Raw genomic sequence first — 26824 nt, 5'->3', positions numbered from 1 at the left:
TTGGTCAACTCTTGTTCATTTCCGACCCTGACGATGTTAGAGCTCCCGAGGCGTAGGGAGTCTAATTTTCACGCTCTTCGTGGCCGTCGTCTTCCTTTGGCCGATACTCTCATTTTTCGAAGTGTCGGACCCCTTCCATTTTTTCTCTATGATGTGTTATGTAGAGGATGATTGCCGAGTTGTACTTCCTCTTAAAACAATAATCACCACCACCACCACCACCACCACTGTGAACAGTAAAGCTGTTTTTATTCAGTTAGCTCGGCACTGTTGGGTTTCATGATTTATAATGTCAATATTAAGTCACTCTCAACTTCAGGTTAATTTCTTAACTTTGATTTTATAGATAGATAGATCTATATATCATCAACAGGTTATTTGCCCAATTATAGATGATTGAATAAAACAATATACAGAACAGATACACCTTAAATAATACATAATTTCCTCAAATAATAACCAAATTTAAAGTAAACCTAGACACATTTATATACATATTTACAACACCTTAAATAAATAAATTAAAATAAATAAATAAATAAATAAATAAATAAATAAATAAATAAATGAATGAATGAATGAATGAATGAATGAATGAATGAATGAATGAATGAATGAATGAATGAATGAATGAATGAATGAATGAATGAATAAATAAATAAATAAATCTCCTTAATAATTGTCATGATTAAACTACATTTAGAGACATTTACATACACATATTATATTTTGCAGAGAGTACGGTACCTTACATTCATGAGGTCGTTAAGGCACGTCTAATTTTAGACGAGGGTGAGTGAAAAAGGTCCACTGATTCACCCACCTCATTAAGTGACTTTTTATCGAGCTCGATAGCTGCAGTCGCTTAAGTGCGGCCAGTATCCAGTATTCGGGAGATAGTAGGTTCGAACCCCACTGTCGGCAGCCCTGAAAATGGTTTTCCGTGGTTTCCCCATTTTCACACCAAGCAAATGCTGGGGCTGTACCTCAATTAAGGCCACGGCTGCTTCCTTCCCACTCCTAGTCCTTTCCTGTCCTATCGTCGCCATAAGACCTATCTGTGTGAGTGCGACGTAACGCAACTAGCAAAAAAAGAAAAACAGTGACTTTCTTATTTTTTTTTCCTTTTCTACAGTTTTCCCCACACCTGTGGGGTCGCGGGTGCGAACCGTGACGCACATGTGTATTTGGCCCTTCTACGGCCGGATGCCCTTCCTGACGCCAACCCTATATGGAGGGATATAATTACTATTGTGTGTTTCTGTGGTGGTTGGTAGTGTGGTATGTTGTTTGAATATGGTGAAGAGAGTGTTGGGACAGACACAAACACCCAGTCCCCAAACAAGAAGAATTAATCAGAAGCGATTAAAATCTACGACCCGGCCGGGAATCGAATCCGGGACCCTCTGAACTGAAGGGAAGTACGCTGACCATTCAGCCAACGAGTCAGACATTAAGTGACTTTAGTGCCTTCAAATACGTAAGGTGGGAGAATGAGGTTTCACACAAATAAGTAGCAAATAAATAACGGTTAAGCAGTTCAAAGATTTTCTTCAAAGTTTAGAACAGCCAGTCATGAGGAATAACCGGTAAGTCAGCTAGTTGTAATTATGAAGACTGTAATTTTAATAAACTGCCAGTTGAAAGTTACGCCAATGAATCTTCTAGAGTAAGTGAGAAGTTGGCTAGTAGCCCATCAGCCAATGGATTCCTTATCCACATGTTAGGAAATACTTCTTTAGTTACAAATGCAGTTGCTCCAGATATTACTTAAGACCATTGAGGATCTTCTTTGAAACATTCTCTCCTGGCAGCTGGACGAAGTATGCCATGGAAGGGACTTGCGTGATGATTTCAGAATCTGGTCTCTGAATTCACATCCTCAGTTTTCTTATCCTTTCCTCTATTCTTTTCTCGAACATAAAAACACTTAGAAAAAGAGGATATATTTTTCTTATAATTGTCTGCATTCATGTTAAAAAATTGCTACGTATACCCCAATGTGGAAACCTCTGCTCTATACAGTGGGGAAAACTGCATCAAAATTCGCTTGGTTTTTCTCGAGATTAGATCGAACAAACACAGAGATACCTACCGACAAATTTATGTTATAACATGTGCAGATTAAAGGAAAAATGCGTGATAGCAGAATTACATTGTCTCTGGCTTCTCACTAAGGCGGCGATGATATGAATCGTAGTCATTTCATGTGGCATTTTTAAAATGACAAGTAATGTGTCTGTCGTTAGGAGGCCCCGTGGGTATGACCACGATTTCAAGTCCCGTAAAAGTGCAAGCTTGCTTGTTTGCATGATAACATATATAAATTTATACGATATTTCAGAGATATCTAGTTCTGTTTTCTAAACTGTGGGACATAAAGAGATATATGTAGTATCTATTCCATTTGAGCATGCCTTCTTTCCTTTCCATTCGACAGATCGAAGGCGAGGAGTCGATTGGTGACAAGAGAGGTATTTTGGTTCAAGCTGTGCACTCCAAAGTACTTATGATTCGTCTCCTTATGGTTTCGTTTATTTGGTAAGTAGGCCTACAGTTCGTTATAGTAGCACTGTAAGACAGTTTATGTAGAATCCAATGTCTAATTTGTATAAAGATGAGTGTGTGTGTTTTATATATAATCAGTTTTTGAAATAGACTTTCAGCTTATTAGGTCGTGTAGAGTACCTATAGCCGTGCTGAAGGGATGCTAAGTACTGTACAAAAATGGCTAATGGGGCACCGGTGGAAACCGAACCCACAATCTTCGAATTGCATGTCCGATACTCTTTCGATTTAGCTATGGTGACCTCAGACGTCCTTCTTCTGTTGACAAGAAACCAAGGTTCGGTCATCCTCGTTCTGATGGCAGAGACCGAGATTCGATCTTCCTTGTTCTGTTGACAGAGACCGAGATTCCGTCTTCGTTGTTCTGTTGACAGAGACAGAGGTTCGATCATCCTTGTTGTGTTGGCAAGGGACTGGGGCTCCGCCACCCTTGTTCTGTTGGCAAGAGACTGAGGCTCCGCCACCCTTGTTCTGTTGGCAAGAGACTGAGGCTCCGCCACCCTTGTTCTGTTCACAAGAGACTGAGGCTCCGCCATCCTTGTTCTGTTGGGAAGAGACTGAGGCTCCGCCACCCTTGTTCTGTTGGCAAGAGACTGAGGCTCTGCCACCCTTGTTCTGTTCACAAGAGACTGAGGTTCCGCCACCCTTGTTCTGTTCACAAGAGACTGAGGCTCTGCCACCCTTGTTCTGTTCACAAGAGACTGAGGCTCCGCCACCCTTGTTCTGTTCACAAGAGACTGAGGCTCCGCCATCCTTGTTCTGTTGGGAAGAGACTGAGGCTCCGCCATCCTTGTTCTGTTGACAGACAGAAGCTCGATCATCCTTGTTCTGTTGGCAAGAGACTGAGGCTCCGTCATCCTTGTTCTGTTGGCAAGAGACTGAGGCTCCGCCACCCTTGTTCTGTTGGCAAGAGACTGAGGTTCCGCCACCCTTGTTCTGTTGGCAAGAGACTGAGGCTCCGTCATCCTTGTTCTGTTGGCAAGAGACTGAGGCTCCGCCACCCTTGTTCTGTTGGCAAGAGACTGAGGTTCCGCCACCCTTGTTCTGTTGGCAAGAGACTGAGGCTCCGCCACCCTTGTTCTGTTGGCAAGAGACTGAGGCTCCGCCACCCTTGTTCTGTTGGCAAGAGACTGAGGTTCCGCCACCCTTGTTCTGTTGGCAAGAGACTGAGGTTCCGCCACCCTTGTTCTGTTGGCAAGAGACTGAGGCTCCGCCACCCTTGTTCTGTTGGCAAGAGACTGAGGCTCCGCCACCCTTGTTCTGTTGGCAAGAGACTGAGGTTCCGCCACCCTTGTTCTGTTGGCAAGAGACTGAGGCTCCGTCATCCTTGTTCTGTTGGCAAGAGACTGAGGTTCCGCCACCCTTGTTCTGTTGGCAAGAGACTGAGGTTCCGCCACCCTTGTTCTGTTGGCAAGAGACTGAGGTTCCGCCACCCTTGTTCTGTTGGCAAGAGACTGAGGCTCCGCCATCCTTGTTCTGTTGGCAAGAGACTGAGGCTCCGCCACCCTTGTTCTGTTCACAAGAGACTGAGGCTCCGCCATCCTTGTTCTGTTCACAAGAGACTGAGGCTCTGCCACCCTTGTTCTGTTGGCAAGAGACTGAGGCTCTGCCACCCTTGTTCTGTTGGCAAGAGACTGAGGCTCCGCCACCCTTGTTCTGTTGGCAAGAGACTGAGGTTCCGCCACCCTTGTTCTGTTGGCAAGAGACTGAGGTTCCGCCACCCTTGTTCTGTTCACAAGAGACTGAGGCTCCGCCATCCTTGTTCTGTTGGCAAGAGACTGAGGCTCTGCCATCCTTGTTCTGTTCACAAGAGACTGAGGCTCTGCCATCCTTGTTCTGTTGGCAAGAGACTGAGGCTCCGCCATCCTTGTTCTGTTCACAAGAGACTGAGGCTCCGCCACCCTTGTTCTGTTCACAAGAGACTGAGGTTCCGCCATCCTTGTTCTGTTGACAAGAGACTGAGGCTCTGCCATCCTTGTTCTGTTCACAAGAGACTGAGGCTCTGCCACCCTTGTTCTGTTGGCAAGAGACTGAGGCTCCGCCACCCTTGTTCTGTTGGCAAGAGACTGAGGTTCCGCCACCCTTGTTCTGTTGGCAAGAGACTGAGGTTCCGCCATCCTTGTTCTGTTGACAAGAGACTGAGGCTCTGCCATCCTTGTTCTGTTGGCAAGAGACTGAGGCTCTGCCATCCTTGTTCTGTTGACAAGAGACTGAGGCTCTGCCATCCTTGTTCTGTTGGCAAGAGACTGAGGCTCTGCCATCCTTGTTCTGTTGGCAAGAGACTGAGGCTCCGCCATCCTTGTTCTGTTCACAAGAGACTGAGGCTCCGCCATCCTTGTTCTGTTCACAAGAGACTGAGGCTCCGCCATCCTTGTTCTGTTGACAAGAGACTGAGGCTCCGCCACCCTTGTTCTGTTGGCAAGAGACTGAGGCTCCGCCATCCTTGTTCTGTTGGCAAGAGACTGAGGCTCCGCCACCCTTGTTCTGTTCACAAGAGACTGAGGTTCCGCCATCCTTGTTCTGTTGACAAGAGACTGAGGCTCCGCCACCCTTGTTCTGTTGACAGAAACTGAGGCTCCGCCATCCTTGTTTTGTTGGCAAGAGACAGAGACCGAGACCAACCTAGCTGGATGGAAAGATTATCGAAGTGAAATCCAACGTTGTGTGTTGGGATCCCACTAGTGTCCGGTTGAACAATTTTTTTCTGTACTGAACATTCCTTCGGCATGTACTCAAAATGACGTAATGAGTTGTAAGTCTGTTTCAAGTACTGTGCGGTTGTGAAAGCTAAGTATTCAAGAAATATTTTTCTTGAAGAATGATTTTTATATTATTTCGCTTGTGGTTTCTAGTTTTTAAGAGAATAATAATGTGTGGCATACACACTAGCACTCATTCAGAAGCGAAATAACCCCTGAAAAAAAACACAGACACGCAGCTGCTAATCTACCCGGAAACAATATGCTAAAGTGATCAACGCTGGACATCACCTCACTGTACAATAATTAGTTAACACACCATCATGCCTTCACCTACTTTGGACCATTACTCATAGTTTTGTTTTGTTCTTGCAGGGCTTGTGTTGGTTTCTCTTTCTCCGGCATGACGTTCAACTCGACGTCCTTGGCGGGTAATAAGTATGTGAACTTCATGCTGGCGGGTCTGATCGAGCTGCCTGGTCACTTGCTCACCTACTTCGGCATGGACCGCCTGGGCCGAAAAATGACTCTGTGTGGATCCTTGACTGCTAGTGGCATCTGCTGCTTACTCGTCATAGCTGTACCTGCAGGTGTGTACATCAGCTGCGCTCGAAAACTTTTTAAGTAAACACATCCGTTTTTTTAAAACTTACTTTTGACTTTCGGTCTAGGGATGTCCATACAGTCAACTCCGAAACACAGTAAAACACACTGAAAATACACATAACAGATACATAATACATACAATATACCCAATGAGTTCTTGTTGTTTACGAGGTAAAGTGATAAATGGTCTAGGAGTGTGTTATAAACAAAGGCCAGTATTATTAAAAAATGTCTATATAGCGGAGTACACTGCGGTGCATTTTATAGCGACCAAAGTTGACATTCCGGTTGGTAGCGGTTCGTATAATTCTACGATTGTCTTTAGAAGTGTTTGTTGCTGGGAAGTAAATCGGTTGCACTGAAAAAAAAATATATGTTTAGAGTTTTCCCACGACTCTCTGTCACACGTACAATATGGGCTATCGACAAGTTGAATACAATAAAAGACGACTGCGGAAGCTATCATGATTGAATCTGATTCTGATGATGGATGTGACGTATTGCCTGTTCGAATTCGACGGTGGATGAGGCTGTATCTGGGAATAATTATGTCCACGATGTTGTTTGGATATATTCCACTCTTCATTCCACATGTCATATGCTCATTGGTTTGCCCTAGAAATGAGGTCTAGTGGATGAAAGGTATGTCTCAGAGCTTGTCCTGATTCTGCTGTTTGTTTGGCGAGGTTATCCACATATTCGTTGTGGGGTGATTCCGCTGTGGGTTGATATTCAGGGTAGAATGACATGATAGCCATGCCAGTTCAGTTGAGTGATTTTCTTTAGTATGCTCATAATATGAACACTGAGGTTTTGACACAAAATTGTTGTTGACAGAGTAGTCGGTACACTCAGTGAATCAGAGAGGATGATGAATTCTGATGGTGGAAAGGATTCATTATACGGTGAGGGATTCAAAGATAGCTATTGCCTCCGCGGAGAATATAGAACAGGCGGAAGTGAGACCTGACGAGTTTCTTGAGTGCTGAAACAGTGGAAAGCACATCCATGGCGGCTGCGGATGGAGTCTTAGATCCGTCAGTATAAATTTGGACACATCAGTTGCGCTTGGTCCATATCGTTGTAAGCACGTCAATTGTCCTCGGAGCATATTTATACCCAACAAGTAAAAACACACTAAGTGCTGAGAATGTTTTCTATTGTCAACATGTAGCATTAGAGATGGGTTTGCTGAATTGTTCCGCGTCCAATTAGTCGATCCAAAACTCCCAGACTGCCGATTATTAAATTAATAATATTAAATTAAATGAGGTACAGAATGCTTCATGGAGGCAATACAAAACATAAACAATACGTTGAAGAGCTGTTTTCTCAACGTAGACAAGGAAACAGATGTACAATAAATATCCTCAAAAGCATTAGTTATAAACATAAATTCTGTTCCAATTATTGTATACATTTTGAGGAGTACTAAGTTACTGGTACAATTCTTTTAAACGCTCTTACGAATGGCAAGTTACTGGTACGATTTATACATTTGCTGTCAAGACCTGCACTATTTCTTCAACCTTCAACCTTGTCATTGACGATGTGAAAGTGAATGAGGCATGAGCTGTGCAAGTAATGCCATGTTCTTATGCAGCCAGTCTCTGTTATGAATGGTGTGGAAATGTTGCTCATAGGGTAGGTTGGTGCGTGCATATCAGTTGACTTGACAAACTGATATGTAAGAGCAACTTCTGGCTGGGTGAGGAAAGCAACAGAAAACTACCTCATCCCTCATTTCCCTAACATACAGTACCTCTTCAGTGACGCCTAGGTCATCTATGACAGATAATGGAGTTTTTGAGGATAAACCAGCCTTTGGGCTGAATACACAACATGATACGATTATTTCAACCATATTATTGATAGTATACTGCTCCACGCAGAGTCTTCCGTCTCTATAAAAGGGAAAGGAAAAAGTTGACCACGTGGAAATGGACCACAGAGCACTACTGATTTACACCTAAGTTTGACCACCGAGCGCAACTGATGCGTTCTGATCAGGTATAATTTTATCTTGATCACTGGTGAACTCACCGTCGTAGAACTATTCTGCAAAGAAAAATAACTGAATTACAACAGATATTTTGTAAATACGAAAAGGAACGCTTAAACTAGCTTGCATTTGAGAATATACACAGGTCAGTTCATAGGACAGTCGAGTCAAGAATGGTGTACTGACCAGCCAGCAATAAGTCATCTTTGGGTTTGTCCCAAGGGACAGATATGGGAAAGTAATGGTATAGCCAACCCTTGAGATTTTTTGTTTCTTTTGTGGAATTTCTTAGGCAAAAGTACTCCCAAATATGAGGATTGTCTGTTCAAAAGGAGTTATTTCCACCCTAAGAAAGTTGTGGAAAAATACCAGATGGATGATATCGAATTCATAGGAAATAAATAAATAAATAAATAAATAAATAAATAAATAAATAAATAAATAAATAAATAAATAAATAAATAATCTATCTGTCTATCGTCTGGATTGTTCAAGACACTCGATAGTACTGGACTACTGCATTGCATGTGGACGAAATGCTTAAACAAATGTTTGAAGTGGAAATATCACCTTTTGAACAGACGACTCCTCCCTCATATGTGGTTATGACACGCATGTCCCTCTCAAAATTACATTTTCTTACATTATGAAAAGAGGATATATTTCCTCATTTACGAAGTCAAGGGAATTTTTGAAAATCAAGTCCTTTATTCTTAAAATCAAGTAGTTTGAATCTTGAATGACTCAAGAGGAAAAAAATATAAACAATTGGATGAAATGATCGAAAAATCAGCAAGAAAAAAGTACAATGAAATGGCGATTTCAAGACATTTTGTTATAATCATGCCCTATATTTGTTCTTTAGATGGATTAGGTCTCATAGAAAACAGTTTATGACAAAGCTGTTGTAATTTGTAAAGCACTTATTGTACTTTTATTTATTAAGAATACATGTCAAAAATAACAAAAATGAAAATAGAAATTTTTTTTTTTTTTGCTAGGGGCTTTACGTCGCACCGACACAGATAGGTCTTATGGCGACGATGGGATAGGAAAGGCCTAGGAGTAGGAAGGAAGCGGCCGTGGCCTTAATTAAGGTACAGCCCCAGCATTTGCCTGGTGTGAAAATGGGAAACCACGGAAAACCATCTTCAGGGCTGCCGATAGTGGGATTCGAACCTACTATCTCCCGGATGCAGTAGGTTCGAATCCCACTATCGGCAGCCCTGAAAATAGAAATAATACAAGCCCGGAAGTTCAAGGCCGAGTGTAGTTACCGAGGCGGGTCGATTGTGTCCGTGGATTTTAAACGGCCTATAGTGAAGAGTGGTAAGAAACTTCTCGATGGGCTGCCTCGTAGCACTTGACGTGTAAATGGCATGCAGTCCTGGCAGGTGCTAAATATGAACCTTTCCGCACGGTTTTCAAAATAAGCTGCCTTAACAATAAGACATTCCTCAATTGATCTATGGGTGAACAATTCATCTAGTATGACATCTTTAGATAATAATAATAATAATAATAATAATAATAATAATAATAATAATAATAATAATAATAATAATAATAATAATAATAATAATAATGTTATTGGCTTTACATCCCATTAACTACTATTTCGATTTTTGGAGACGCCGAGGTCCAGCAGGAGTTCCTTCACGTGCCAATAAATCTAGCCACACGAGGCTGATGTATTTGAGCACCTTAAAATACCACCGGACTGAGCCAGGATCGAATCTGCCAAGTTGGGGGTCAGAAGGCCAACACCTCAACCGGCTGAGCCACTCAGCCCGTCAGATCCCTAGGTAGATGTTTGACATTTAAAGACATTTAAAGGAATCACTGCGCATAAAACTTGACGATTCCTTACCCTCTCCCACACTAGCTAATGATCTGCAATTTATATGATATTGGTGACTGTTCTTATAAGGAGGAAAACAAATAAATCATCAGGGGGGCGCACAGCTGTGAGCTTGTATCCGGGAGATAGCGAGTTTGAACCCCACCGTCGGTAGCCCTGAAGATGGTTTTCCATGGTTTCCCATTTTCACACCAGGAAAATGGTGGGGATGTACCCTAATGAAGGTCACGGCCGCTTCCTCCCCATTTCCAGGCCTTTCTCCTCCCATTCGTCGTCGTAAGAAATTATCAGGCCCTCTTAAAGAGTAATTACATGGCAGAGCATAAGACGACCAACCTTTCCAAGATTGAGGACAAAGAGTAGAAAAAGGAAAGTCCCATGCGGTACATGAAAATTAAAGATTTCATTGTCTCCCGGTCCCGCGGTGTAGGTGTAGTGGAGGCGCCGGGTTCGATTCCCGGCCAGGCCAGGGATTTTACCTGTATCTGAGAGCTGGTTCGAGGTTCATTCAGTTCTACGCGATTGCGGTTGAGGAGTTATCGAATGGTGCGATAGCGGCTTCGATCTAGAAAGCCAAGAATAACTACCAAGAGGATTCGTCGTGCCGACCACGCATCCCTCGTAATCTGCAGGTGTTCGGGCTGAGGAACAGTCGCTTGGTAAGCCATGGCACTTCGGGGCTTTTGTACCATGGGGTTTGGTTTGGGTCTTATAAACCAAATACCATCGTGGTCAGAAAAGAATAAATGTTAACCAAGGAAGGTGGTGGTGGCGGCGAGTTTTAAGGTGTACACTAACTCGATAACCACTCCCGCATAACTCATTAATTAGAAGAGATGAAACCGAACGAGTTGGCCGTGCACTTTGGGATGCACAGTTGTGAGCTTGCATTCGGGAGATAGTAGGTTCGAACCCCACTGTCGGCAGTCTTGAAGATGGTTTTCCGTTGTTTCCCATTTTCACACAAGGCAAATGCTGCGTTGTACCTTAATTAAGGCCACGGACGCTTCCTTCCCACTTCTTTCCCTTTCCTGTTCCATCGTGCCACCTGACCTATCTGTGTCCGAGCAACATAAAGCAACTTGTAAGAAAGAAAAAACGAACAGGTGAAGGAAGAGGTCCGATCCTATGAAAAATGACGATGTCTGCAAAAGAGGGGAAGATCCACAAAGGGTGTGAAAATCAGGGACTCTCTAGACCTCATAAACCAATTCCATCTTGTTGGATGTGAACAAGAGTAGCAGTAGATCATGGGAAATATGAACGTGAGGAGTTTGGCACAAGTAAAGGAAGCAATATCACATTCAGACAGGAACCCCATGGTAGCCAACACACTATCCCAAGCCGACAGCCGCTGTTGAGAACTAAGGGTGATCACTAGACATCGGATCTTTAGGTTTTTACCTATTGTTTTCTGTAAGACCATATTAAGCCTGTCTGTGACAGCTATCCGTATTATGTACCTACCGTCAGAGTAAATGAAATTTTATAGTGTCTATATGCACCCGTTTCGAACTTACGACCTATTTTTGCCTTTCTGAGCCTTTAAGAAACAATTTCGCTTTAAATCATGTATTTAATAAAATAAAAATAATGTTTTTTCACAGTACGTATCTAAAATAAAGATGCAAGCCAAGCAGTCGAGAGGGCGGGTTAAGAGATAGCCTGGAACCAGGAATTAATGGGTTGTATCGTTATCCCCGTTACTTGTCTTGCTCATGCACTACATCGAACAACATAATAAAATTAGAAATCGGTTCCCAAAACTAAATGATTTAATCTCTTCAGTAAGGGAAGTATTTTCGAACTCAGGTACTAGAGTTGCTGCTTTTAAAGAAAAGTTCCTAAATCTTCCCCTGTCTCCAGAATCTATTTTAAGAAATGGGGTGCAGGTGGGGGTACATGGTTACAGACTGTTCAATATCACAGTGAGAATATCCATTGTACAGTAAACGTTGTGAACAGTTTCTCGGATGATGACTCTCATTAGAATTTCCATTCGGAATTGCTAGGCGGGCATTAATTCCAATGTGGAGTTTTATCTCCCGTATGCAGTTATCAGACTGTGCCTCTTATAATGGGCTTCTGGTAAGTTCACCTGCATACACCCCAGCGTCAGTGGGTAGGGTCTGACACATCCCACTCTGATGAGTGTAGTGTCAGACCTAAGACAAATCGCTGGTTAATAGAGCAAACGCCTGAAAAGCTTTACATCTGATTTATGATATGCTCTATTGGTGGAAAAATATCTAATTCCCTCCATGGAAACTTAGAATTTTCATTCTTCTCTTATCTGTAATACCAAAGAGGAAGAGGTACAATCCTTCGATAAAAATAACTTTATCCTTGAAAGCACAGTGAAAATATTCAATAACATTTTCAATGGAGCGAGATTCCCCAAAACACGCAGAAGGGAGTCATGTTCTCTACAAGAGATGGGATGAAAGGTCAGATTCAAGTAATTATACTTCGTGTGTTCAGTATTTCCTAACGTTTGAATTGCTGATATGTTTCAGACAAGCAGTGGCTGGCTGTCAGCCTCTACCTGCTTGGCAAGTTTAGTATCACCACATCGTATGATGTACTCTATATGTACGCTGCCGAACTCTTCCCTACCAAGCTTCGCCACTCCATGATGTCTGCGTGTTCCATGTTGGGAGGTGTAGGTGCTATCGCTGCCCCGCAGGCACCATTACTGGTAAGTCTTAAATGCGATAAACTTCAAACAGTGTTTAACCTTTCCCGTCCACGAGTTGAAAGATAATTTATTTATAACTTTTGGTCTTTTGAAATGCACACTTTTTATATACAATATTTTAAGTTTTAGTGTCTTTTGGTGTGCCTAAATTAACGTACAGGTTGCATTGAGATATGTCTTTGCCATTATTTTTACCATTTATGGCTCTAACAAACAAGAGGTAAATTGTATCCAAGGTAATTTGTCTGTTGAGTGTCCAAGTCCTTGGCTGAACGGTCAACGAACTGGCCTTTGGTCCAGACGGCCCCGGAATCGATTCCCGGGAGAGTTGGGGATTTTAACTATGCATGGTGAATTCCTCTAACTCGGGATCTGGGGCCTTGTGTTCGTCTTAATATACTTCTTCATTTACATACACCATATCACACCACGAACCACCACAGAAACACACAGTAGTGAATACAACCCTCGACATAGGGTTAGCGTCAGGAAAAGCATCCATCAGTAAAACTGAGCTAAATCCAAACAGAATGCCGATCCCAGGTAATTGGGAAAAAGGCGAGGAAGAAGATGATTTGTCTGTTCTGTCACATTCAATTTGAAGGAATTGTAATTGTTTTACTTGGTATACGGTCGGCAAGGTTTACAATCTCCCGTTCATTTATATTCTATTTCACCAATTCTTGATACATGACTCTGTGGTAGCAAAAGCAGAAGAAAATAAGTGCTCGGACTTGTGCAAGCCGTTTTAAAATTAGTGAGCTGAGATGAAACTTCCTTCGTTTTACATTGCTGATATGGGTTCCTAACAGAGCAAATGTCGACCTTAAGAACTGTTAGAAATTTCTTATCTGACTCCATATTTATATGAAAAACATGCTTTATTTTCTCTCATGCAAACTATACTGAAATTCACCTTCTGCAATGTTTATAAAGAAAAACAAGAACAACCACCACATTATTAGCATATTACCCCATGATAGTTACTTACTCCTAGGAACTCTCAATCAACAGTTCATAGAGATGACAAATCCAAAGAGTATACACGAAGTATTTACAACAAGAACTATCAGTGTTATATGGATTTCGTAACTTCATGAATGTGGACCACTCTGCATACTGTAAAGTTATTTGGTTCATTATAATTATTTCAGTCAGATAAACATAATTTTTATTTATTTTATTTTATTTTATTTACTTATTAGTGCCTTTTTTACAGTAGCGAAGTTAGGGCTCGAGGCCCTCTCTTACACTTCACCACATTCTACTAAAAATCTTAAATAAAATACTAAGGTACTTAATATAGGCCTAGTTAAAACTACAAACATTAATAGAAATGAAAATGGATTAAATAAATTACTAAACTAAATTAATATAAAACTAATTAATATTAAAAACTCTTCAAAATGACTAATCCTCAGGCATGCACACATTCATAATTTAACCATTCATTCAGCTGTCCTCAGCAGGTAGTCTCGGCAGGCGACCTTAAATCTTGACATAGAGCTAGTTTCTCTGACCTGAGCTGGCAGGGAATTCCATAGTCTGGCACCGGTCACCACAAATGATCTATTAATTTTATTAGTGCGGTGCACTGGAATACAAAGAAAGGATCTCGAACGTGTATTTAAGTTGTGATATGATAATAGAAAGTTGAATTTAGAAGAAATATACAATGTCTGATTTTCAGCTAACACTCTAAATACCATCGTTAACATGTGTAGCTGCCGACGTTTATCAGGCTTCAGCCATGAGAGAGCCTGATAGTATGGGGTGATATGAACATCGTACCCGATATTGTAAATAAATCGCAGACAGGAATTCAGTGCTCGTTGAAGTTTAAGTGTTTCTTCTCTTGTGATATCAACTAGAACAACGTCACAATAATCAAGAATAGGGAGAACCAGTGTCTGTATTAGTTTGGCCTTTAGCTCAAATGGAAATACATCTCTCTGCCGTTTAAGAGGGTAAAGCACTCCAAAAATCTTTTTACATATTTCTTTCGTGTGATCAGACCAATCAAGTGTTTCATTCATAATTATTCCGAGATGTTTAACCGTTTTACTGTAGGGAATAATGTTACCATTCAGTAGGATAGGCGCGATTGCCACATTGTTTGAGAAGCTCAGTAATTTTCGTGATCCAATTATGATTGCCCGAGATTTTGTGGAGTTTAGTATAAGAGAATTTCGTTGTGCATATATACTGAGTCGTCGGAGGTCATTGTTAATATCTTGTATTGTTTCATCTAAGTCTGAAGTCTTGCAGTGTCGATAAATTTGTAGATCGTCCGCATAGAGGTGAAGTGAGTTTTAATGAACACATTATTTGTAGAAAAGGTTTTATAATAACAATGAAACGACTCAAACATGTAAACGAAAACGTTGTTCATGTTTTATCATCCAAAATGTACTCGCTCCTTTTTTAGAGAAACTTTCACTTTTCCCAAATATCAGCTACCAAGGGATTAAGGTAGGACGTTGTTATTATTATTATTATTATTATTATTATTATTATTATTATTATTATTATTATTATTATTATTATTATTATTATTATTTACAAGTTGCTTTACGTCGCACCAACACAGATAGATCTTATGGCGACGGTGGGATAGGAAAGGGGTCGGAGTAGTAAGCGGCCGTGGCCTTGATTAAGGTACAACCCGAGCATTGCCTGGTGTGAACACGGGAAACGACGGAAAACCTTCAAGGCTGCCGCCACTGGAGCTTGAACCCACTATCATCCGAATGCAAGCTCACAGCTGCGCCCCCCTAATCGCACGACCAACTCGCTCGGTTAAATAACTATTTACAATGTGTTCATAATTACAGTATCACTATATTTCTTTCTAATAGACAATTATGTCTTTGCTGGCAGGACCTAGTGTTTACAGTGCACTATGTCTTCTGGTATAGGCTAGAGCAATTTTGTTACTTTCATTGAACTCTCTGTCTTATCCTTGGCTTTGACAATATAAAAGTGACTGAGGTATGAGTGACACTAGTAATGCCATTCCTTAAGCAGCCAGTCCCTGCTATGAATGGTGTGAAAATGTTGCTCATAGGGTCGGTGGATGCATGCTTTTCAGTGGGATTGGTAGACTGATATGTAATAGCAACTTCTGGCTTGTCGAGGAAAGCAACGGAAAACTGCCTCACTCCTCATTTCCCTAGTATGCCTCTTCAGTGATACCTAGGCTATCTGTGATAGCTGATGGTGGAGCTGTTGGGGATCCAACCAGCCTTAGGGATGACGATTGTACATATATACAATAAACAATTATTATTCGCCCTTAAAGTGTTAAAATGCATGGAAATAGATAGACGAAACATGTAATATATAAATAGGCTTAGGTCAGACCAGATAGACTTGACGCGTTAATTATGGTCTGTGGTAACTTCAGTGATTAGACGTTGTGTACACCAACTCTCATATCCTGCTGTCTAACATTCTGATGGTGAAATTTTTCCATTAACGGGACTCGAATCGGCTAACCACGGTGTCCGAGTATATGGACTTGTTGACCACGAATCGGTGAGCGCAATGCTGTATAAGTGATCACCTACGAGATAGGCAAGCACAATGACAGCACTGTATGTCTGCCAAGTTTGGTTGCCTACCTTTCGATGCTACAGAGCGCGAATTCAGTGAACTGTTCGGTTGACCTGACAGCAGCTCGAGCTTTGCTTTGCCTTACCTTGCTTAATGGGCAGCCTCCAGTACAAATATATATATATATATCAGTTCATTTCCACTGCATGAATCTTAGGGTCGTGAAACGGCACTTGCCAACCTACCACGTGTAGCAAAAGAAAGTTATCCCTGTTTCAGCCGCAAGTGCTCCAAGCCAACGCTCATTCAGTGTAGCAGGATTGGTATTTAGTGAGAGACGTTCAAGGCTTCACCCTGATAAAGTGTATGATTTGCTCTTTCTCTCAGAGCAAACCTCCTATTCCTTAGGAATCGACAAATGATTCGATTTACACTTCTGCTTAGTTAGGGATGAGAGCTAGGAGCCGGGCCAAGAGCCTTGTTTTCTCATTTCTGCTGTTGAATGAAACCATGTCGCTAGGCAAAAGGAATATTTTGATATATTTTGACATTTTTCTAACTTATTTATTGTTACAGTGAAATACTCCTTTGTAATTAAGATTTCAACCAACTTTTATTTAAATTTAGTAAATTGAACATTTTGTAATAGTCTACTAATTTTAATTTTCGCTGCATTTTATTGAGTGAAACTTTAAGTTCAGAGCAATCCCACAAATATAATTAATATATTCTTTCAACTGGTTGTCGCACTAAAAGCGACTGTATATTACTCATCTAAATTATTTCAAAAAAATTATTTCGAAATTTGCATTAATAATAATAATAATAATAAAAATTTCGTGTGGCTATTTCTAGCCGAGTGCAGCCCTTGTAAGGTAGACCCTCCGATGAGGGTGGGCGGCATCTGTCATGTATAGGTAACTGCGTGTTATTGTGGTGGAGGATAGTGTTATGTGTGGTGTGTGAGTTGCAGGAATGTTGGGGACAGCACAAACACCCAGCCCCTGGGCCATTCGAATTAACCAATTAAGGTTAAAATCCCCGACCCGGCCGGGAATCGAACCCGGGACCCTCTGAACCGGGTACGCTAACCATTCAGCCAACGAGTCGGACGAAATTTGCATTAAAAACTAAAGAATCTATATATATAAAATAAGAGTTTTGTCTGTACATTGCTCAGAATTTGAAAATAATGGTATTTCTGTATCGGTCATGTCCATAGTAACAAGAAAATGCACTTTTTACTTTTCCGTAATTTCTGTCTGTCTGTCTGTCTGTATGTATGTATGTATGTACACGCATCACGAGAAAACGGTTGAAGAGAATTTAATGAAAATAGGTATGTGAAGTCAGGGGATGAGCCTCTACAATCTAGGCTATAAATCATTTTACTCACGCCTAGTGAAATGGTAGTTTAGGGGAAGGCCTAAAATTGAATTCTCAACTATTTATGTTATTAGTGGTCTAATGAAAATTGGTATGTGAAGTCGGGGGATGAGTCTCTACAATCTAGGCTATAAATCATTTTACTCACGCTGAGTGAAATGGTAGTTTAGGGGAAGGCCTAAAATTGAATTCTCAACTATTTATATTATTAGTGGTCGTATCTTAAATAATATGGGTATGCAAAGTTGGGGAATAAGTTGCTACAATCTAGGCTATCAATAATTGTATTCACGCTGAGAAAAATGATAGTTTAGGGGAAGGCCTAAAATATAATTCTCAAATATTGTTGTTATTAGTAGTCCTATCTTGATGAAAATCGGTATACAAAGTCAGAAAATAAGTCGCTATAGTCCAGGCTGTAAATTATTTTATTCACGCTGAGTAAAATGGTAGTTTAGGGGGAGGCCTAAAATGTAATTCTCAAATATTTCTTATTAGAGGTGTAATCGATAAATGCTACATAACTAGGGTTATATAGTATTAAATTTCCTATTATTCATGTCTTATACATTGTTACCGTACTGGCTATGATCACAAAGATATTCATGATTTTGGATTTTTGTTACTAAGTCCATATCAGCGCCGAGTTACCAGTAATGGGTAAACGGTATTTAATGAAAATCGGTATGTAAAGTGGGAGAATAAGAAACTACAGTTTATGGTATAAAATATTTTACAAATCACAGAGACGAAAGAAAACTAAATGTGAAGGCCTACAATATAGAAAGCTCATAACACTGATCAACAATAACATTACATTGACCATTGTTTGTCGTGATGTGCTTTGTGTCATATGCTGCCCTTCATCTCCGGTAGATAGGATTACTGCTGCGTACAGAGTATTTTTTATTTGATTTACGTCGCACCGACATAGATAGGTTTTATGGCGACGATGGGATAGGAAAGGGCTAGGAGTGCCTTAGGCCTTAATTAAGGCAGGCCCATCATTTGACTGGTGTGAAAGTGGGAAACCACGGAATACCATCATCAGCGCTGCCGACAATGGGATTCGAATCCACTATCTCTCGGATGCAAGCTCACAGCTGCGCACCGCTAACCACACGGTCAACTCGCCCAGTCGTACAGAGTGTAACAGCCTGCCTGAATATTGATGGGAAGTAGCTGGGGAGTTAGATAACTTTCTTCTTTAGCATGACATTCCCCTGGTTTATAAATTTTCTTATACTACTGGTACGTAACACACTGGATCATTACAGCATTCGGGCTATTCAATCCCTACTCTGAGGCACTGATTGGAATGAACAGTGTGCATATTTAGCGGAATAATGGCAGATGAGTGTTCATGGCAATCTGCGGCCTTGTCATCCCAGCTCTGGAACTGTGGACTATTAGATTGGCACCGCAATCTAACCGCAGCACTGTTCGTTAAAAGTGATAAAACGTGCGGCTTTCCATTTGATCGAGTATTTTATATGATAGCATTGCTTTTAATCGCTACATTCATACTTACGTTTTTGTAATGACCTATGTTGATTTCAGGTTATGAAAACCACAAAGTCAGTCTTTCTGAGAATCCCGTAGCGAAGCACGGGTACATCAGCTAGTATAATATAAATAAATAATTGAATGTGAGGTAAGCTTACACGAAATAAAAATTTTGTGATTTGGAAGCATGAAAATTTTTGTTCTATATCTGTAAATAAGCCTTCGCCAGCGGCAGTGCGTCGGCCTCTCACCGCTGGGTTGCGTGGTTTAAATCTCGGTCACTCCATGTGATATTTGTGCTGGACAAAGTGGGGGCGGGACAGGTATTTCTCCGGGTACTCCGGTTTTCCCTGTCATCTTTAATTCCAGCAAAGCTCTCCAATATCATTTCCTTTCATCTGTCAGTCATTAATCATTGCCCCCAGAGGAGTGCGGCAGGCCTCGGCAGCCGGCAGAATTCCTATCCTTACCGTAAGATGGGGGCTTCATTCCTTCCATCCCTGACCCGGTCAATGACTGGAAAACAGGTTGGAGGTTTTTCACATCTATAAATACTTGTAAATATTTTCACTATAATTTAAACTTGTATGTTTCTGTTTCTCTTTCACCGCCAAGGTAGGCTTGCTGTGTCGTAAATCACTCCCAAGAATAGCTCCCGCTACAAAGTATCCCGATAAAGTTGCAACTTGAGAGCTTAAGAGTTCGGCTCGACTTGGGCGTCTGCTTAGTCAGGGATGAGAACTAGGGGTCGTGCCAGGAGCCTTGTTTTCTCGTCTCTACTGTTGCCACTAGGCCTAAGAGATATAGAATTATTATTGAAGCTCTTAAATCACACAGATCATTTTTTTAACAATGGAAAATGTTTCGCCTATTAACATAACGTCGATGCGCGAGCAAAACCTTGTATCCCACAATGCTCTTTCTATCCATTATTCTTCTTAAGACTGGTCACGCCTCCCAGCCACATATGGATATCAGAACAATTTTCATTGTGTTCATTTTCCAATACCAATAGGAAAAGGAAAATGAACTTGACTATCTTGATGCAGGAATGTATGCTTGCGTGACGTAGGCTCTTTACGCGCCGCTGCTGTATAATACATTTAAGGTTTATTTTCCTTTCTCGTTAGCATAGGGAAATGAACAAAACGAACATTGTTCTGATGGAATGCATATCCACATGTGGCTGCGAGGCGTGACCGGTCTTTTTTTTTTTTTTTTTTTTAATGATATTTCTTCGTGGCGTCGACCTCCATAGATTTTTTGCCACTACTTTCAGAACCTGCTTGTAGTTGCAATTGCGGAAGTGTAGTGTGTTGAATGTGACGAAAAGAACGTTAAGAACGACACAAACACCCAGTCCCCACGCCAGGGATATTAATAATTTACCATTAAAAACCCCTGACCCGGCCGGGAATCGAACCCGGGGCCACCGGGTGACAGGCGGACGCGCGTTGCCCCCTACACCGCGGGGCCGGACTGTCACCGGTCTTAAGGAGAATAATGAATAAGAGGAGCATTGTGGGATACGATGTTTTACTCGCGCAGCGACAATAATATAACATTGGGTATTCAGATAATGAATTTTTCGAAGATAATACCGTCAACTGGGAGTGACTACGGTCTAACGCTACCACGAATGTACTAAAACATATCTAGGAAAAGGTTTACCTGTTTATCACATAAAATGAGAGAAATCTGCCTGGAAATGAGAAAATAAAAAATATTTCACAAATCGAATGCATCAGTAAGCCTCTTATTACTTTTGACTATTTTTGAATGTACTTATTTCAGTTGACTATAATAATAATAATAATAATAATAATAATAATAATAATAATAATAATAATAATAATAATAATAATAATAATAATAATAATAATAATATGTTTCTTATACTTCTTCCTAGTCTTTTACCCAATTTATTGGGTTCTGTACTTAATGTGGATTTGGCCCAGTGTTAAGGTCGAATGTCTTTCATGATGCCGACCCTATATCGAAGGTAGGCCTATATTCAATACTCAGTGTTTCTGTGGTGGTTGGCAGTGCGATGTGTTGTATGCAAATGAAAAGAGAAGGGAACTGAACCTGACACCCTCTCAACCGAAGGCCAGTACGCTGACCGTTCAGCGAAGGAATTGGACAGTAATAACAATAATATTGGTGTTTCTGATTACCTGACGTTTACTACATTTATGATGTATGATATTTTCCAATTTATTGTGAATGTTTCTAATAATATTATTTCTCTTTGCTTGTTCTAGGCGACGATTTATGAAAGCTTACCGCTGATAATTTTCGGGGGAACAGCACTATCATCTGCGCTCTTGACGCTAATGCTACCTGAGACAAGAGGCATTAGGTTACCCGACACCATAGAGGAGGCAGAAAATTTGAGCAAGAAGAAATCACTTAATGTAGATAATACTGAGGAGGGAATCCAATAGCAATGAAAGGAAGGAATACCACGGAAGAAAAAACGGACTATTTAACAACATTCTCACCCACATTGCAGAAAGAAAGTTGTCACGTGCACTACCTTAAATAGCGGAAATAGGAGAAAAAATGACATTTTAGTCTCCCTGTTCAAGTGTAAGAAGAAACGTTATACTTAATGGGTGGGGCGGTAGAATACGTCGTCGGTATCCTCTGCCTGTCGTAAAAGGTGACTAAAAGGGGAACCGGGGCTCTGAACTTGGTAGCGTGTGTTGGTGACCACGGTTCCCTTATCTGAGTCGGACATTGTTTCCAATTACTTGTGTGAGACTCATCACTTTCATATTTCCTATCCGACCTCCCTTTGTCAATTCGCGTTCTCTCCCAACTCCGATGGTATTAGGTTTGAATAGCCTAGGGAATCTTTCATTTTCATGCCCTTAATTGCCCTTCCCTTTCTTTTACCGCTTCTTTCAAAGTGTCACACCTCTTTCGTTTTACCGCTGATTAATATTAAAAGAGGATGGTTCCCTAGTTTTACTTCCTATTAAAACAACACTGCCACCATCATTCGTTTGGCTGCTGATCGTTATATTGTAGATTGATGCTTCTTTCTTAATAGAGACAGGAATAAAATACCGACATGACAATCATTTATAATGAGACAGTTTTGAGAGAGACTCTGTACTCATACATGCAACGTCATCTTTCCTCCACGCGGTCTTAAAAGTTATCAGCTACTGACTGGTGACTGCAGGGCTCTGATCTACTTGTCTCGTGTTCGACTTTCTCTTGATAAATCCCTGTTCTGTTCTGTTGTCATTATTAGGTTTCCAAGGAGCCATTCATTCCACCCACCCTCTTCACCTCGGGATTAGTTCTTCTCAAAACCTTTTTCGATTAGTGAGACTGATCGTAATATTAAAACTTTCTCCCGAACATACTGGTACCTAATGTAGACACAAATAAGTTAAATAGGAGAAAAAATAACATTTTAGTCTCCCTTTTCTAGTGAAAGGACAGAAATGGATTATAACTTATGATACTTAAAGGGTAGTAGAATGTCTCCATGGTATCCCCTGCCCTTTGACCTCAGCAGGTATAAAATGCACCGCCTGCTTTTGATCAGTATTAGTACATGACCATATGGGGCTGTTCAGCTGTAGATTGTGTGTGGAATTGTGGACTTTGTTGTGGACTAAAATTGAAACTTGTTTTTCATAGAAGTCTTATTTATTCTGCATCACCGCCATCATCAACATTATCATTTCCCCTTATCCAGCTCTTGTCGACTTATTCTGTCATTCTGTTCTATTGTAGGTTCCTTCTTCTTCTACGGGTCTCAATCAAATGTAACCATCTTGCTGTTTTTCGCCCCCAAACTTAACCTTCATCACCTGTTTCGGTATTCTTCCCTTCTCCATTCTCTTTACGTGTCCAAACCATGATAGATTATTTTTCTCAGAGCTTCAAGATATATCTTTATCATTCTGTCTTTCCTTGTGTTTCCTATCAAAATTCTTAAGAATTTCATTTAACTAGTTTGAATTTTCCCCTGCTCTCTTGGTTTTACTGGCCAGGTCTGTACTGCATATTCGAATATGTGTATATAATACATGTTGTACATCATTTCCTTACACATCCTTGGTATCTGTTTCATCCAAGCTAGATTTCGTATATTCTGGCAGAGCACATTCGCCTGTTGCGTACTTTTGCCGACCTTCATATCCAGCCTTGCATTTTGTATTATTTTATTTCCTAGATATTTGGAGTTGTCCAAAATGTCAAGGTTCGGACCTCTAATATTCATAATTCCTTTCCTTCTTTGTCATCACTTGTTATCTCTACACTGAATTTCATATTGTTTCAGAGCTTGCTTCTTAAGTCCAGTTGTTCTTGTACTTCTTCACTGTCCGTTCCTCACACCACAGTATCATCAGAAAATAGCACTCCCTTCATCTTTCTTTAACCAAATGCTTCCTTTGACTCTTTCATAATCTGAACCATTATCATTATAAATAATAGTGGTAGCAGCACGCTTCCCTCCCTGTCTTAGCCCACACACATTTGCAAACCATTCCGTCCTCCCAACCAGGGTCTGGGCACAGCTAAACACCTTTGCCGCCCATTGCTCGCAGATTTCCATGGTTTGTTTACCAACTCCCTTTCATAGAATAGGTTTTCATACCTTTTCCCGGGTACACTAACACATGCCTCGCGTATATATCTTGCGTAATAATATCGCACAAAGGCTCTCCGGCTTGCCACTTCCAGACATTTCGACTTTATATTCTACAAACTACTGTATACCACTAGTGATGTGCTTTGCCTCTCCCATTCATCCCACATATATTGCCATACTTACGGTAAATCCTTTATGATTGTACTGTATTGACTTTAACAGTAGCTCAGCTATGGTATCGATGAGAGAAGGGTAATGTAGGACATGAATAGACCTCTTAAAGCACTAGATAACGTTGGTTATTATTCGGCAGAGCGTGGCAGTAATTTAAGCCAGTTGAATTGTAAAATATCTCAGTGAAACGATACCACCTACATTTTTATCGTAGGTATATACTTATGCATATAGACTGTAGCCAGATACGAGTCTTTTAACATTCTCATGGGATAATAAATATACATACGACTTAAATGAGTCTTATTCCACCAAGTCTGGATAACTGTGAACACAAGATTATTTGTTAATACATCTCGCTTAATTCGCTATTTGAGTTAGTGCACTCGTACCAGTTCCAACCGATGATTCTTCTTTTGTTAAGGAAGAACGGACTTTTTTTTAACCATTTGGGGAATCCACTTCTTGGCACTACAGAATTCGTTTTCTGATAGAAAGGCAGAGCATTATTAAATCCTTTACGAGGATGAACATAAACGATTACTTTGTAAACATTATTTCATGTTAAGGAACTCCAGACATCTATTTTGTAGTATCAGACTATTTTAACGAATAAATTGTCAATTGAAATTTTAGCCATCAAGCCAGTGCAGATAGCGATTCTTATAGAATTAAGTTTTTCATAGTTCGATCTCGTTCCTATCATTCGATAAGATATCTTTTCTCGGGCTTGTATTTCATGATATAGTAGAGTTTGAAGTTCCCAACGTCGAAAACTGCATTCATCATTTTCAAATATCCATTATCTTAGATGTCTGAGAAGATTTACTATTGAAGGGACCCTTTAAGATATCGAACACAGATGAATTCAGATGAATTTGTCGACAACTAAGCTGTTTTTCTGTAAGATATTACGATACATTTGAAGGAAGTACTTAGATATTTTTAACTCAATACATATCAACTTCAGTTTGTAATTTCATGATTGATTTTCTTCAGTCACAGATAATTTGGAAACGTTTCCAGAATTTTCAAAGTTTACTCTTCATAATAATGTTACTTTAATTTATTTGAAGAGTTTGCAAGTTTAATCTTCATACTAATGCTACTGTAATTTAATTCAATCGTAAAAAAACGAAAGCTTCAAACTCAATTGGAACATTTTGTCTATAACCTGGAAAGCTTTCCTCATTGTGATGCCGGCTGTGAACGTCTAAACTGTCATGTTATTATACTGTCTTTTAGAAAGCGGCTATGCTAATCAGTATGATAATGCATTATCCAAAATATTCAGGAACAGCAAAATATGAAACAATTCCATGTATGGAATATAACTTGATCTAGATGTTTATCTAGGCTATCTCTTCTTCCTTAGTGATATCATATAAGGGAATCGGTACAGCGTAACATAACCCCACTCTTCTAGTTCATTTTGGTGAAATAATTATTTAAATACCTCCACTAGTTTCGGAATTATGATTTAATGAGCTAGACATTGCATAGGCTATTTAAAAAGCTCTGTGGCAAACGCGGCTCATTTTCTCAGAACTGTATTTTTCAAATCCATTTCCCTATATGGTGTATTATAATTTTTTTCCCAGTTCTTAGTGGCAGAGTCTACAAAACTGACCAAAATCATGTGCCTTGGGCTAATAATTATTTGAAGCAAAAATCTACATGTAAAAAGAAGTGACCAAAATATGCAATATTGAAGTACACAAAATTAAAAATACTAATTTTGCAAATAAAGTTCTGGAAGTGGTCAGATTTCTAGCTATAACTTTAAACAGTACATTTAAAAAAAGGAAACACTAATATATGGATAAATGGACCGGCTGTGATGGAAACGAGCACCAGCATGTAAAGAGATGCCATTTTGAATAATTAATTAGTGAGTTTGATAATACCAAAATCGGTTTTGAGATGTGTGCTTGAACAGTAAACATGTAGTATGTTTCACTTAGAAAGTTTTATTGCTTTACATATAGTAGGAGCTGAGCTAAAAGAGATTTAAAATGCCCAACTTTCGAAGGTTGTTTACTGTACCGATCCCCTGAGATTCAAGTGGGGCGTAGTTACCGCTGGAAAGGGTTTTATTGATACAAAGTGTAATCTGAAAGTTCCATCAACAGCCTAAGGTCAACATGGTCCTGCTTTTCAGGATAATATACTAAGCTTTTATTGTTGTAACAAAGAAATTCAGATGAATTTTTCGATAACTACTGTACGTTGATTTCCTGTAAGATATTACAACAAATTTGAAGGAAGTACTTAGATATTTTAAACTTAATACATAATCAATTTGAGTGTCATTTAAAGATTAACTGTTTATTCATACACAGATAATTTGGAAACGCTTCCAGAGTTGGTGAAGTTTAGTCTTCATACTAATTTTACTGTAATTTATTTCAATAAGTTAACTACGGTGATGCTGTTATTATTATTATTATTATTATTATTATTATTACTACATTATAGTTGATTATGTACTTAAATGTTTAAAAAGCGGAAATGAGCATATTTGTTGCTGATTCATTTATCAGGTAATTTCCCTGAGAAAATCACTACAAACTGTTAGAATGGAGCATTTAAGCTCGCCATCACACTCAGTGTTACCCTACTGTCTATAAGACGATCAATGATAATATTTTAAAGGATTTTAAGCACTGTTACTATAAAACTTAAAATCCTATGTACCGGGCGAGTTGGCCGTGCGCGTAGAGGCGCGCGGCTGTGAGCTTGCATCCGGGAGATAGTAGGTTCGAATCCCACTATCGGCAGCCCTGAAGATGGTTTGCCGTAGTTTCCCATTTTCACACCAGGCAAATGCTGGGGCTGTACCTTAATTAAGGCCACGGCCGCTTCCTTCCAACTCCTAGGCCTTTCCTATCCCATCGTCGCCATAAGACCTATCTGTGTCGGTGCGACGTAAAGCCCCTAGCAAAAAAAAAATCCTATGTTCAGTACAAAATAAATGACGTGGATACTTTTGTTTTCTAGGGATCTCACTTTGTTCATTTTAACAGCGTAAAGGCCTACAGCGTGCAACTCTTATGAAAACAGTTATACTTGGCTTTGTAATAGCTTTTCAAACAGGCAGAAAATCAGAAAATATTTCTACAGACAAGTTTATTTTTATAGAAATAGGTAA

At 40.1% G+C, this 26824-nt stretch overlaps 1 protein-coding gene across 1 annotated transcript in view; it reads left to right on the top strand.

Moving 5' to 3' along the window:
• Positions 1 to 25078, top strand: part of LOC136857737 (organic cation transporter protein) — a 53446-nt gene extending 28368 nt beyond the window's left edge. Inside the window, exons 3-6 of the mRNA XM_067136627.2 lie at positions 2441 to 2541; positions 5643 to 5857; positions 12253 to 12434; positions 21146 to 25078. Coding sequence (XP_066992728.1) covers positions 2441 to 2541; positions 5643 to 5857; positions 12253 to 12434; positions 21146 to 21328 — 681 coding nt within the window. The 3' untranslated portion in view covers positions 21329 to 25078. The remainder of the gene's footprint in view (positions 1 to 2440; positions 2542 to 5642; positions 5858 to 12252; positions 12435 to 21145) is intronic.
• Positions 25079 to 26824: the final 1746 nt, after the last annotated feature.

The sequence above is a fragment of the Anabrus simplex genome, chromosome 1 (assembly GCF_040414725.1).
Source record: "Anabrus simplex isolate iqAnaSimp1 chromosome 1, ASM4041472v1, whole genome shotgun sequence".
NCBI lineage: Eukaryota > Metazoa > Arthropoda > Insecta > Orthoptera > Tettigoniidae > Anabrus > Anabrus simplex.
Note: the sequence above shows the minus strand (reverse complement) of the source record. Positions and strands in the feature narration are given on the sequence as shown.